Source organism: Prinia subflava, chromosome 22 (genome assembly GCF_021018805.1).
Source record: "Prinia subflava isolate CZ2003 ecotype Zambia chromosome 22, Cam_Psub_1.2, whole genome shotgun sequence".
NCBI lineage: Eukaryota > Metazoa > Chordata > Aves > Passeriformes > Cisticolidae > Prinia > Prinia subflava.
Genome location: NC_086268.1, coordinates 5,115,364 through 5,129,761, shown reverse-complemented (window position 1 = coordinate 5,129,761; position 14,398 = coordinate 5,115,364). Strand labels below are relative to the sequence as shown.

The following is a 14,398-nucleotide window of genomic DNA, read 5'->3' as shown; positions in this document are numbered from 1 at the left end:
CCAGAACCAGCCTCTGCATATCACTGGATTCTTCAGTAGCCTCCTGTATAGCTCCCATGCCTTAAGACAGACCAGATACAATAGAGAGTGGAGCAGGAATCAATCTGACTGAAATTAGCTGGCAACCTGATGAGAGGCACAGCAGGCTGCCCTGAAAGCAGGAAATAATGATCTAAGGAAAAAAAAGAAAAAAAAAAAAAAAAAAGAAGAAAAAAAGGCAAAAAAAAAGGCAAAAAAAAAAAAGAAAAAAGCAAGTTTCCCTGTTAGGTTTTTGCTGTGCACCTCACCTGCTCTGGAAGTAGTTTGCTAGCTCTGACGCTTCATGGTTCAAGCTCCTCAGGTGAACGATTAAATTTCCAGAGTTGGTGAACATGGCGCCGCATGTTTTGCACTCGTAAATCCGAGGCTTGCGGATAATGTGCCGGGAAACCCGCATGTGGTGTTTATATTCCCCGAAGGAAGTGAAAGTGGCACTACATATCTGGCACCGGAAACAGCGTTTACCTTCGTGCTTCAGGCGATGCATCTTGAGCGAGTAAGCTCGGGTGAACTTTTTCCCACAGCGGTCACACTGAAAGGGTTTAATGCCTGTGGAGAGAGCGCAAACATTCACCTTGTGTGAGCAGGGGACAGGGGCAAAATCCTCCCCGAGTGCCACAGCGCAGGGACAGCAGCTGCAGGCACAGCAAAGCCCTGCTTGAGGAAGATTCTCTGTTAACTTTAGAAAGGCAGCAACAATTAGAGCAGAGCTGCGTGCCCTCAGTAACAACCTGCAGGAAATCTCATCGCTGTGACCTGTCCCGAGGCCCCTTCCCCACGGTTTGAAGGGAACACAAGTGGATTAAAGATCCCCGGGCACAGCCAACAAGGACCTGATGCTGCAGTCATCCCCAGCGCCTTTGAACTCCTTTGATCTCGGCAGATTCTTGTGCCAGACTGGCTCCCAACAATGCAATTATCAGCCTACCCTTAATTGCAGTGTTTTTTTCTGGCTGCCTTTGGCCTCGGAGAAGTGTTCTGGCAAGGGGACCGTGCACGGGGACGCCCCTGTCATGCAGCAGGAATGGTGATAAAAGGGGCAGTAGGAGCCTTTATATTGCGTGGGAACCTTGCTGTACAAGACTTTTCGGCAACTCTGCATGACAGACAGCTCTCTAAGACAGCTGAGCTTCAGGCCTCTCATTTATTTCTTGTATTAATTTAGAAATTCAGTTCCTAGCTCATTTTTCATTTCTTACCCTAAAACACGCGAGCTCTGCAACATGTTGCAGTGGCTGAATGTGTAATCACACAAACACAACTGTTACAACATAAAAGTCTGAGTCACCAAAACCTTTGGATTTAATAAAAAGTCTGAACTCCAGAAAGTGGGAAAATCCAAACATGAGGCTGAGAATCTGGAATATGGAGCTCTGTTCATAATAGGGCTGTCAAGGAATAAAAAAGATTTTTTTCAGAAGGCTGAATGTGCATCAGCCCTGGCTATTAATTCCCCCAGTCTTTCACTCTGCTTTCCTTACTTTCAAAGCAGGAGGTGAACTTTTAATTGAGGGCTTTTAGGCAGAGAAAGCTGTAGTTAAGGTTACACTGAAATGCCCTGTTAAGCATGTGAAAACAAGTTAATAAACTGGAATATGGTCTGGTGGAGCCCAAACTTTTCATGCTTTCCTACTGTCCAAGGGCACCTATTTCCTCTGGTAGTTGGAGGGAAATCTCTTTACACATTTTGCTCATGTGAAAACACTTTCAACATTTACAAGCTTTGAGAGTTCTTTTACATGTTAATTATTCCAAACCAGCTATTCAAATCTCTCCAGGGGTTGTCAGTTGACAGGTTGGCCAGAGATGTTTTGCTGTCAGATTTTAACAACAAGCTTGGGATCATTTTGCACCTGATAGCCATAAGAATTTTCTTTTTCAAATATTAAACACATATCTGGTTATTTGGCTTGAAAGGATTCAACAAATAATTGTTGACAGGGAAAAAATTAGACCCTGTCAGTTGTGGCTGCTCTGTCCTAGAATGGTTCAGCCTCTGTGTGCAGGTAAGAGTCAGACTCAAACCAGGAGATGCTACACCATGAGGCTTAGTGCCCAAGTGCAATAACCCTTCAATATTCCATTTATTCCCTCAAATGTCAATGTTATCACCACATAATACTGACAGGTCTTGAAAACACCAATAGCAAAGATGTCAGGGAGTTCATGCTTGGTTAGGAATCAAAATGAATTTGGGGACCAAGGCCCAGAGGAGGCATTCATGCAAACCTTTGGCTGCCTGTGCTACCTGCAGGAGCTAAATTGATTATCAAACCAATTCAGTTGTCCTGCAATCCCTCCAAAAAGTCTGAGATCCAAAGGTGTGCCACCTTCTTCAGTGCAATGACACAGACAGATATCTGCTTATGGCTGCAGGTCTCCTCTAAAACACAGCAGAGAATTACACCATGGCAGAGAAAGAATTTCAATCTACTTCTTTAGTGCAATAAAAGGGCCAAGCATACTTTGTTTCATCTCAGCTCTTTTTCAGAAAAATGACTTATCCTGATGAGTTCCAGGCAATCAGGTTTTTTTCTAATCATCCATGAGCACAACTATCAGTCAGACTCCAGTGCTCAAAACAAGCGTTCGACGAGGCAAACCTCTGCCCAGTCTGTGTGAAATCAGCTCTTGGCAGGTGAGTGACAAAGCTGCATGACTGCAATCGCTGCAGAGCAGGCTGTGAGGCAGGGTTCTGGGGATGCTTTCTTACCTGAGTGGATGAGCATGTGTTGTTTCAGGTTCTGGATGCGGGTGAAGCGCACCCCGCACGTGGGACACTGAAAGGGTCTGTCGGGACCGTTTGGGCTGGGCCTCTCTGTGCTGCTGGTGGAAGGAGCAATGTAGAGTTGGTAGGGATACTGAACATTCTCCAGACTACAAAGAAAAAAGGCACTGATTTACAAAAAAGCCAGAGAAATGATCCAAGAAGCCTCATCTGTGAAAATCTGAACCTGGAGCACTTTTGAGGGACAAGGAAGGGACTGGCACGTGACATTTCTGCTGAAATCTTTATTTATTCTGGACATCTCTGGGTCTGCAGCAACGTGTCTGATCTGCACCCGAAGTGCTACAGTCACTAACTCTGCACATCTGAACACACCCAGGGAATAAGCTCGGAATTCTGTTTCTTTGGGCAATGGGCTTGAGCACAACTGCAAACTGTTATTTTCCAGGCGTGGGCATTTTCTCCAGCACATCAATGACTTTAAATCACTAAACAGTCCCCGAGGAAGAATTTACAGAGCTGAGCAAATGAAAAGCAAAGGAGTATTTTGCAGCTTCAGTGATATTTACAAATGAAATTAAAGCCAATTAATTTTTCATCTCAATCCAAGTTCCATCAACAAATACTAGTATGTACAATTGCAGATTTCTAAGTTTAAAATATTAATCTAAAGAAGCAATACTTGCTCCTTGTCTGATTCAAAGAGCTCCATGAGCAGAGCTCCAGTGCTGTGTTTAAAAAACAGCACACAGACTGCAATAAGGAACAATTTAACTTTCAAAGTAATTTATTTAAAACTGACTAATTGCTCCTCCATAGCCTCCAGCTGCAAACTGTTTAAGGGAACACTAATGCTTGAATCCGAGTCCTCTGGCAAGGAACTTGCTCAAGGGCACAGTGAAACCAGAACAAATCTGCTGGTACAAACATGGGAACAACAGGGTTTGCACTGAGCAGAGGTTGCCCTTCCCTGGGCATCAAGGTCTGTATTTTGGTGAAATTTCAGCTCCCCAGCCTGCTGGAACATCAGCCATCACTGGCACTGCTCTGACCCTGACTGTTCATCCCCTGGCCAGCACATTGCAGCTTTAGCTTTACTAAACTGAAATGTCTGAAATGTCCTGAGAGAAGATGCAATGATGTCTCCTCACAGTCAGAAAGTTTTCCTAACTGAGGAAATCCTGCTGCTGCTCTGCTTCCCCCTCAAGCCCAAAGGGCTGGCTTCAGGGCTATGCTGGATTTGGGGACCTCTAACACTCACACAAATGAAATGTGCACTTTGCACCAATACAGCTTCCTAGACATAATGCAAAAACCCACAGAGCAGTTGAGCACAGGAGGGCAGGAACTAGGATCATCTCTTTAAAATCAACACTTAAATTGTCTTCAACAACTGTGAGGACAGGGGGGATCTGAATTCTGAGTGCAGAATTCTCAGCAGCAAAAGTGCCAGTTGTAAAATTTATCTGGAGAGAGAGCACCAGGTATCTTTTGATACACACAAGGTTAAGAGTTTCCTGCAGGAGTTTAGTATTATTCAGTCTGTAAAACCCATCAGGATTTCTGATCTCACACGGCACTGCAGGAAGATTTGCACTAAAGAAGAAATTTTATTGCCCTTGACTTTTTATACACAGTCGGGTCCCAGAGCTGTGGAAAACAGAGATGCTGACAGAGGTGTTGATCTGTGATAAAATGAGTATTTACAAGAGCAAAGTCTCTAGCTCCTGGCCTGGGCCTGGCAGAATGGAGCTCTTTGCCATTTTGGGGCCTAGAAAAAGCCAACCGAGGCCAAGTGAGGGTATTTTAAACATAAGTTCTGATTTTTCTAACCAAATTCCTGACCAACTTTGGCACTCCACCTCCTTTTTTATACATGTAGTGTGCTCAAATAACATTTGGGTTTTGTGACAACAAAGAATTTCATCTACTGCCACGTTCCTTAGGTGCTGCCTCCCTCATTGCTGCGCTAGGGAGCTGTGAGGAGGCTCAGGCACGTTGTGCTGCTGGAGCTGTCTCTGAGACACTCAAAGTAGGGCAGGAATCGGGAGCCAGAGCTCTCTCTCCTTTTGTTTCCACTTTCTGGGGCTCACTCCCCTCCACACCTGTGCTGGTGCCACCTCCTCTGCTGAAGGAGAAGTGCTGTGGGCACATGTCCACGAAGAAATTGAAAATGAAGTTTTGTTTTTTTAATTTATCCATCTTTCATGATGGGGAGGGCTGATTAAAGCAGATCCAGTGGGATCATGAGGCTCTCCAGCCATCAGTGCCTGCCTTGTCTTTTCCCATGCTCACACTGCCAGCAGGGTGAAATATGAAATACCTCGTTGGTGACATAACTTAGCACCATGAAGGGATTACATTTGAAACACCACTAGGTTTTCTCTCCCCTGCTTCTTTTTCCCCTACATTTACTGGATTTTTCACGACTTGCAATTTGTGATCAATATGGCATTTAACAGTTGAGATTTGTCTGACATTTCCAAGAACTTCTGTACCAGCTACATAGAGAGGTTTCGAATGTTTTCACTGAAATATTCTATTTGCACTTTTTTCTTTTCACCCTGAGATTATTTACATATTTAACTATGTAGAACTAAACTCTGACCAACATGAATGCCAAAATGCCAGTGAACCTAGAAATGTTTGTTATTTGCAAATTACAATTATTTTGGAGAAGTGGAGGTTCTCATTCTCTTTGATCAGAGAGACCTTTTTTAACTTTTATTACTGAGCAACTCCTTTTTAAATGCAGCCACAAACTGCTACAGAGACCAACTGTTAAAGCAGGCAAGACTAGAAAAGTGTATAACAATCCAAATGTGAAATATCAGAGAGAGAACAGATCAGACTTCACTGTGGAACAGTAATTTTAATACTGAACAGATTTCTGTGTGCCTATTAAGCTGACAACAATTACATGTGACCTACTGTTTATGAAACACTGATTATGCAGGAGGCCAAATTAATGATGTTAATTATTTAAGACAGAAACTCAAGAGATAAGACATCTTAGTTTTTGAAATTTTTATGATTCTTTCCACAGTGACACAGATGTAATATTGAGAGACCTTTAGAGGGACTAGTCTTTTGCTTTGTTTTAGAAATAGAAATGTCATATATGCTTATTACAACATACATTTTTCAGTATTAATTTGCATTGGGCACACACAACTGATTTTGACATTTGAAGAATTTCTAGTAATAAAGAAACGTACAACATGGAATTAAAGGTGCATGAGACATTTAAACAGTTGGGGAGGGAAATTTCCTCCATCTGTACAATGTATTGATTGTTTTTTTCCCATTCAGCTAGAGAAACATGTTTTATTTTATTCAGAATTCTTATGCCCCCAAAAGTGTGTGCTCAAATTGCTGCACAGTGAACGACAGGCCGTATTTATGGGCTGCTGTGCCCATCCCATGCTCAAAATGGGAATTTAAGTCATGCTTGAAGGGCTGTCCCAGTGTATTTGAATGTATTGACAAGACAAATACACACACAGCCCTGAAAGGAAACTGCTTAGGTCTTGGAAGCACCATTTTACACATTTAACTGGTTCTTGGAATAAGAACATTCTTGACACTTTCATTTGAATTTATAAAATCAATCACTTGATAGAAGGTTTTAGTTCTGGAGCCTGAAATTCCCAGGACTCTTAGTTCACTTGTAGCTACTGAAACAAGAAGCAAATTCTAGTTCATTTTGCTGATACTTCTGTCACTCTGAGACTAATTATTTTCAAACTGGGGCATAAACTAAGGTAAATATTCTTTCCTTCTCTGCATGGAAGATATCTTTTAGTGGGAATTTCCACTGTGCTTAAAGAATTTTTTATCTTTTGGATTTTCTATGCAGTTTGTGCTGAAGCTCTGCAGTTTTATAGGAAATTTTTGAAATAAACCACTGCTGAAAATATATGTGCCACTTGACTTCAGAATTACAGGTTTAAAAGCCTGGATTAGTTCAAGTGCAACATGTGCTCCTACTATTAATTCAACCCTTAAGTACTGGGTGTTATTTTTATACTCAGGTTTGTTAGTAGATAAAATCTTCCATGTCATCCAAAAAGCCTTATCTAAGCAGTTATTTTTCCTCTTTAAGGGAAGTGGGACAGATTTTAGATGGAAATGACAGGAAAGATTTTATGAGCTATGGAAATGCAGCTCTTGGTTATTATCTCTATAGGGAGCTTCTCTTGACACACTTTCTGGAACAACTTCCAAAGGTTCACACTTCTTCCTCAGACCCACTTCTCTTACAAACCCCTGCAAAAACCAGTTTGGAAAAATATGCTTGGAGAGGGAATAGCTCCAAACTGGGAGTCAGAGCAGTTGTGAGCAGCCCGTGTGCCATGTGTGGGTACCTCACCAACAGAACTCTGATGTCTCTTTGACCAAACAGACTGGGTTTAGTTTGGTTTTCTCTGCCAGCCTTCCCTTATAAGGGAATCCTTTAATAAATCACTCAGCTCAGCACAGCAAAAGCCTGCTAAATATTTACAGCAAGTGCCACACAGCATCTTGGTAAGAAGCTACAGGCAGAAAGTTTGGAGGAGGAGATTTAGGGCTGCTCTGCCTCTCCTGTGGCTTGCAGTAGTGAGGTCTGGTGAAATCAGGGCTAGGTCCTTGTTTTCAGTTTGTTGCTTTAGTGTGCATGTCTCACATAGAGGTTTAATTAAAATTTATTAATAAAGAGCAATGATGAAGAAACAGCAAGAACAGGACTATCTTTCTTCACCAGTGCTGCCTGAAAACAGATAGGAAACAAAAAGCAACGAGTAAGCAGATTCTGACTTTCATCACCTACATTCCTCTAAAGCATCTGTCCCTCCAGGCACTGATTGTACTTTGATCAACACAGAGAACCAGATGTAGGAACAACTGAACATTGTGGGATTAAGGCTGGGGAGGTTAATTACAGCACAGCACTGGGTGCAGAACACTTTGCACAGGGTTGGTACATACCGATCGTCATCGTCTGCATGAGCGTTGGTGCCAGAGGTGCTCTGGAGTGTGGGCAATCCCTCTGTAACCCCCTCATCTATTGAGCCTAGGCAAAGAAAAAAGGGCAATTTAATGCAAAGAACTGTTCAAAAAGGGTTGGGGGGCAGGTAAATACACATCAAGCCTGCTTGTCCAAATCTCTGATAGACGCTGCTTCCTGGGTGATAAGATAATAAAAGTGCTTTGGGAAAATAATTTAGAACACCCAGAAGCAACTTGTTCCAAATCAGCTTCTCTCTGCACAGATTACCCAGTACACTGACAGCTCAATAAAGGGCACACATTTGGTACACCTAGAAAATGGAAATGTTAAATACAGCCAGTTTTCAGAACCCATCCAGTACCAGCACTGTAAAGCAGAAATGTTACATTCACCTAAAGGGCCTATTTTGAAAATTTTTCAAGACTTTCTGAGCAATAAGGAGTTCAAACCTGCTACACTAAATGGCTTCTGTGTTCCAAATCTTCCATAAATATATTACCTGATAATGACTTCATTTATTGATAAGCAGCTGAGACAGGAAGAGCCCTCTGGGAAATCAGAAATGCAACACAAAAAAAGACCAAACACCGTTTGAGAAATGTATAAACAAAACCAGTCCAGAGCTCTGCTCAGTTCACCAGCACTGGGGCGAATGTAGTTCAAGGGGTTTGGGGAAGAGAACCCAATGGAAAAGCAGCCCAAAACCACAGCCACACCTTCATGCACTGATGGGGCTGTTGCTCATCTTGACCTCCCCCATCACCACTGGTGTTTGGTCCCCACTGAATCCGTGGGACACGAGGACAGAGGGGAGATTTCTCTCCCTACACCTCCACCTCGAGGACAAGCAAAGCCTAGGACAGCACTGTGAGCTGCTCTTGCTGCTGGGGTAAAATAATTCTGCTTTCTAACAGAGGGGTAGACAAGCAGTTTGAATTTGGGGACCCTAAAGCTCACCAGGAAAATCAAGAAAAATTAGGTGTACACTGGCAAGTGTCAGAGAAAATGGAAAAACAAAGAGAGGGAACAAAGGTGTGAAAGGTGAAGCAGAAAAAGTGCATATTCTGTCAAAAAGAATGAAAGATCTTTCCTGAAGTGAGAGATTCTTGTCTTTATGTGATGCCATGTTGTGGGGCCAGTGACAAGAGGAAAATTGAATCTCTGGCAGCTTCACAATTAGTAAAATCAAGATTTTTGATTTTATTAAGAGGTGACAAACTATACTTGGGAAATTCATCAGCTAAGCAATCTATAGTTTACAGAAATTAGTCTCATTTTGATTTATCCTTCTTTCTCACAAAATACTTTAATGATAGTCTACTGAAAAATAAGCCCAACTGCTCTTAGGTTTAATTTCATACCTTCACCTCTCAAATGCCAGAAGTGCTAATGAGTTATGAGAGTATCTCCTCAGACACAGCGGTTTTGTAACCATAATGACTTATTTATCAAGTCCCTGCTCCACGTCTCCTTCCGTATTATCAAGTATTTCCAAATATAATAAATTGCAAATGAACAATTCTTAAATTTCCCAAAGAGTGAATAAGAGCTTTTTGCGATCTCAGAGAGAGAGGCAAGAACGCTTTTGTAAATGCACTATAAAACACTGAGATAAATATATGCAATTATAGGAGGAAAATATGTTCAGGGGAGAAAAAGCTGTACCTAAACATATCTTGCTGCCTCCATTTATTAATCTAACATTACTGCATAAAGTAATGCATTTTGGGGAGGAAAAAGTGCTTTCTAGCTGTATCATAACTGTGCTAAAAAGCAAGAACACTCTTTCCCTTTATAGCAAAACATGAATTAAAACCATTCTGAGGATGGTTAGAATAAAAACCATTCTGAGGATGGTTATTAGGCCAAGACCACTAAACATTAATTCAAACATATTCACAGACAAAGAGCAGATTTGTACTTTAAAGATTTTGCCCTGGCACATTTTTCTTCTCTCTGCAGCTGTTTTAAGGCAGAACATGCTGTACTAACAGCAATGACAGATATTTAAGTTTAAAAATGATCATCACCAAAGCCTGAGGTTCTCTACCCCATGCACACAAAACTACTCATCTGTGGCCGAGAGTTTATACCCAGTTTGTTTTTTAAGCTGCTTTGGTGTGATATTTATTTTTATATTTATGATATATATCACTTGATATGCTATTTTTAACTTTGCCTAATCATTATTGCCTCTTGTTCTATTTTGTCTGTGATGATATAATTACCTTGATGAAATAATTTGCATCTCTTATCATATGGCCCTGGCAAAGTCTTTCAGTTCTGACTGCAAGGGGTTAAAAACTGAATCAAACAAACCCTGTTTTTGAACAAGGACCACTTTTCCTGCTGGTTCCCCAGCAAACAAATCGTTTCTTTTAGTTTTGAATTTATGCACTATTTTGGCAAACTACATTTAAAGACTTAAACTATAAGACATTGAGTCTGTTCCTCAGCAAAGGTAAACATCCTTGTCTCCAATAAAGAAAACATTTTTATTTGGGAAAAGCATTACCATCTAAAATATCAACACGTGAGCTGTACAAGCTGGGGAACAATCCAACAGCAAAGGATGGCATAAATGGGAAATATTTTTATTTCTTTTCAGTATTACTTGAATAGTTTGGCATTGAATATCTACTGCTTTTCTGGAGGATCAGGCTGATCTCCTTTTCTCCAGAGAATCACAGTGTTGCCCTCACCAAACCAAACAATAATGGAGACTACAAGGCTACAACTCTTTACTTTGTTGGAGTTTATTTCATTAATAAACTCCAGCCTTTCACATTCACATTGTTTGAATGAGGCAGAGCAATCCATCTGCCATTCTTATAATCTTCAAACAGAGCAGGTGATATTAAAAATCTTTCAGTAAACAAACTCTGCTGAGCACAGGTCAAGCTGCTTGAGAGTAAAATAGCTGACTTGGGCAAAATTTTGATAATTAAACTAGAAATATTGCAAAAGCTCCATCTTCTGATTTACTAAAAGCCATTCAATGCATTCTGCATGGAGGATAAAAGGGATTGTTCCAGTAACCTTTAAGTATTAGCTCTTAATAAAGAACAGCCTGCTATAAGAACCCAAAACTGGTTTCAAATTGTCTTCAAATGGAAAAAAGATTTCTCTCAGCAACCAGCAGCATTTGAAGAAGCAACTTGAGAATCAAATCCCACAGAAATGGAAAGATTCTCAATATTATGACTGTGGTTTTATTTTTGTCTGGGGCATTAAGATGACAGTGTTTCACCACTTATTTTGCAAATCCTCTTACAAAGGCTCTCCGTCATGATTATATGAGATTTGATGCCTGATGCAAAGTACTATTCTAACCCTTTGTGGCTACAGGCACAAGCTTCTCAAATCTGATGTTGCAGCTCAGCTGAGATTGTGCCTTTTGGCACTAAGGAAAGCACAATCAAGTTTCCCCAGTCAGGCAACTAGAGGTAAAAAGCAGTTATCAACCTCTGCTGAATAAAGAGGGCTACCACAGGCTCGCCATTCTCAGCTGCCTTCTGCGAAGTTATTTAAAGAGCTCCAAGTTGATGTGTAACATTTGAAAAATCACCAAAGTAAAGCATGAAAACACACGAGGCAGATTTCCTCCAGCAAAATCCCCAGTGCTCATGTTCCAGCTGGGGAATGGAAGTGCAGAAATGGTCCTACCTATAGATGATGACTGAGGGCTGATGAGGAGATCCTCCTGCACTTGCTCGCTCCCCGGGACCGTCTGCTGGTCGCTCAGGGAGCTCTGGGACGCGCTCACGGGCTGCGACACCTCCTCGTGCACCTCCTCGTCACTCAGCCGCTCCACCTTGACGCGCACGTCCTCCTCGATCACCAGGGGAGAACTGGCTTTGGTGCTCTCACAAGTCACATAATCCCCCATCCTCCTGCTGGACTCGGAGGGCCCAGGCATTTCCAAAGTCCTCGAGTTCTCCCCCTGCTTCACCTTTTCCGACTGAAGTCTTCGATCGATTCCAAAAGGAAAAGTCCAGGGAAAAGCTAAGGATGAGTCCACGGGCTGATTTCTGGCCTCTGGGTAGGAAGTTGAAGGGTTGAGCACTTGTGGGGAGCTGGTTTGTGTGTTACACTTGAGGGGGCTCTCAGGAGACATGACGATGTAGCTTTTGCGCTTCCTCCGAGACTCCCGGCAAACGGGAATGGTTCTTTCCACCACGCTGCACTCGGAGGAGACGGGCGACAGGCTGCCGTCCCGGGAGGTGAAATTGCAGTTTGCACTGTTCTCCTGCCCCGCATCCAGCACCTTCTCCTGCTGGCTGTTGGGTGTATTCCACAGAATGCTGGACTTCATGAACTCCGAGCACGTGCTGGCCACGCTGAACATCTGCATGTAGCTGGCGGCGGCCAGCACGTCGATGATGTTCTCGGTGTTGATGGACAGCGTGGCCGTGTACGCGTACTCCAGGAGGGGGATGAACCCCGTCACCGTCACGTGGTGCAGGTCTAACACGCTCTTGCTCTCGTCCTCTGCTTGGCCGACGAGTTTGGAGCGGAAGAAGTCACTGCAGGCTGCCAGAACCACCTTGTGTGCCCTGAAGATCTTGTCCTGGACGCGGATGGTGATGTCACAGAAGTGGCCGTCGTTCCGCAGCATGTTCAGCTTCCCCAGCATCTCCTGGCTGTGAGCAGGGGAGTTATGAGTGAATGTTTTAACACCCATTTTTAGATGGTTCTCTTAGCGTTCTTCCCACATATGACAGATCAAAGGTATCCTGAAATAAAGAGGAAAACTGTCATTTTCATCTCTGAAAGTGAAAGTCAAGTGGGTTCATGATTGTAAGACTCTGTAAATTCATCTGAATCCTGTAAGGCCAGATTCTTCTAAGATCCAGACTGTGCAAGGGTCTAACTCTACAGGAATACAATTATTTGTAATTTTCATAATCACAGATTAAATTATTTGCAATCTATCCCCACCATCTTTCATACATCTATCTACATCTCCCTACACTTACAGGGGTATCTCTCCCTCTCTCTCTTTCTCCGCATTCCTGCTATGCCCACTCAAAACCAAATTCCCAACACAGTTCAAAAAAAAGTTTGTAATACTAAAATTAAAGCATTTAAAAACTGTTATCTGTGTAGAAACCTGTGTTTTTATTTTCTGGGCCCAGAAAACCATTGTTCACAGTTCTTAAACCTGACAGACTATTGAAGGTTTCTTTTAAGCAGAAAAGTCAGGCTGAGCCAACAACAAAGGTGCAGGAGTAAGCAAATCTCCCAGGGAAGGTATTTAATACCTGAAAAGCTTTAGAGAAACTACAGCATGAATTTTCAGAGGCCAGAGTTCAATCTAGTAAACATAAAACAACAGTTGCCAATAGGTCTGATTTCCTGCTGTAGTGCAGGTATTGATTACCTGAAGCTGCTTTTAATAGTTTTAAACTAGGATGAGAAGTTATTGAAAATTCCTTCACAAACACAATGCAATATAAACCTCAAAGGAAAGTTTAAGTTTAAATCAAATACACATAAACTGATTTTATGTATGTGATAAATAAAACAAGGAGGGCAACCTCTTTCCTCTGAAAAACACAAACCTGCCTTTCTGGGGACCAGTTCTCTCCATGTGGGAGTAAATGAATGTGTTTTGTGCAAGGTCCTGATGAGAATGGGATGTTTTACCTGTGGATTTCCCCCAAAATTTCAGAAACATTTCACTGTAAAGGGAATATAAACCACAGTGTTTCACCTGCTTCAGCCCCTTCCAAGTCTCCATGAAGTCTTCTGTGTTGTACATGCCTCATACAATTAACATGATTTAGAATTATCTCACTGGTTAAACATCAACAGTATTATTGTGTTTGATTGATTCCAGCTTCTGCACATCATCCTTCTTTCCCTTCCACATAGAAAAACATTCCATGCTTGCAAATGGCTCACGTGGAGCCTCACAGAGCAGCCACAAGTGTGGAACAACTTACCCCAAATGTGACACACTGAAACAGCAGCTGCCACAGCCCACCTGGTTCTACAGACATTTACACTTGGCTGCTTCTTGCTCCTGGGTTTTCACTTTTGATACTCAAACCCTTGCAGACAAACACTAACTGTTCAAGAGAACAGATTAACTAACACCTGATAATATATATAAAGTCTGGTGGAAACTATAGGGGCCTTTTGGGTTTAAAATGAAATTTCACACTGGTGCAGAGGAAGAAGTTAAGCACAAGCAAAACATTCCCTTCATGGAAAGAAAACGGATCGACCTCAAGAGGCATCTGAATATCCAGACTGTTTGTTCCCCAGCATGAATCAAATGAAAAGCATATTTCATTGATCTCACACCAACACACTACAGCAAAATCTTGTAACAGCATATTCAAAAATGGCCTTTGGATACCCTTCCTTCTGAAATCCCAGTCACTGCAGCTGCTCCTTGGCACATCAGAAGTCCACAAGTACTTCTGTCCAGCAGCTCGTACAAGAACAATACATTCACAAGGACTAGCCACGAATAATTTGGTATTTAGAAATAGTAGCAATACATTGTTATAAACGAGAAAAATCCCAGAGCAATCCTCCCAATTCCTACAGGCACAGAAGACAAGCCCATTTTCCTCTCTGTTCTTCTGAACAGGGAATGCTCAGCCCTCCAGTCCCACAGTGAGAGCTCA

General features: G+C 42.2%; 1 protein-coding gene across 5 annotated transcripts in view; it reads right to left on the bottom strand.

Annotated features, from left to right (window-relative positions):
• The window catches only part of ZBTB44 (zinc finger and BTB domain containing 44), a 44,330-nt gene that overhangs the window by 14,371 nt on the left and 15,561 nt on the right, over positions 1-14,398 (bottom strand). For 2 of the 5 annotated variants that reach the window (XM_063417688.1, XM_063417686.1), the window contains exons 2-5: positions 11,424-12,493; positions 7,736-7,820; positions 2,753-2,916; positions 288-588 (exon numbers count right to left, since the gene is read on the bottom strand). In XM_063417688.1, coding sequence (XP_063273758.1) covers positions 288-588; positions 2,753-2,916; positions 7,736-7,820; positions 11,424-12,441 — 1,568 coding nt within the window. In that variant the 5' untranslated portion in view covers positions 12,442-12,493. The remainder of the gene's footprint in view (positions 1-287; positions 589-2,752; positions 2,917-7,735; positions 7,821-11,423; positions 12,494-14,398) is intronic. The other 3 variants (XM_063417689.1, XM_063417690.1, XM_063417687.1) reach the window with 2 other exon arrangements.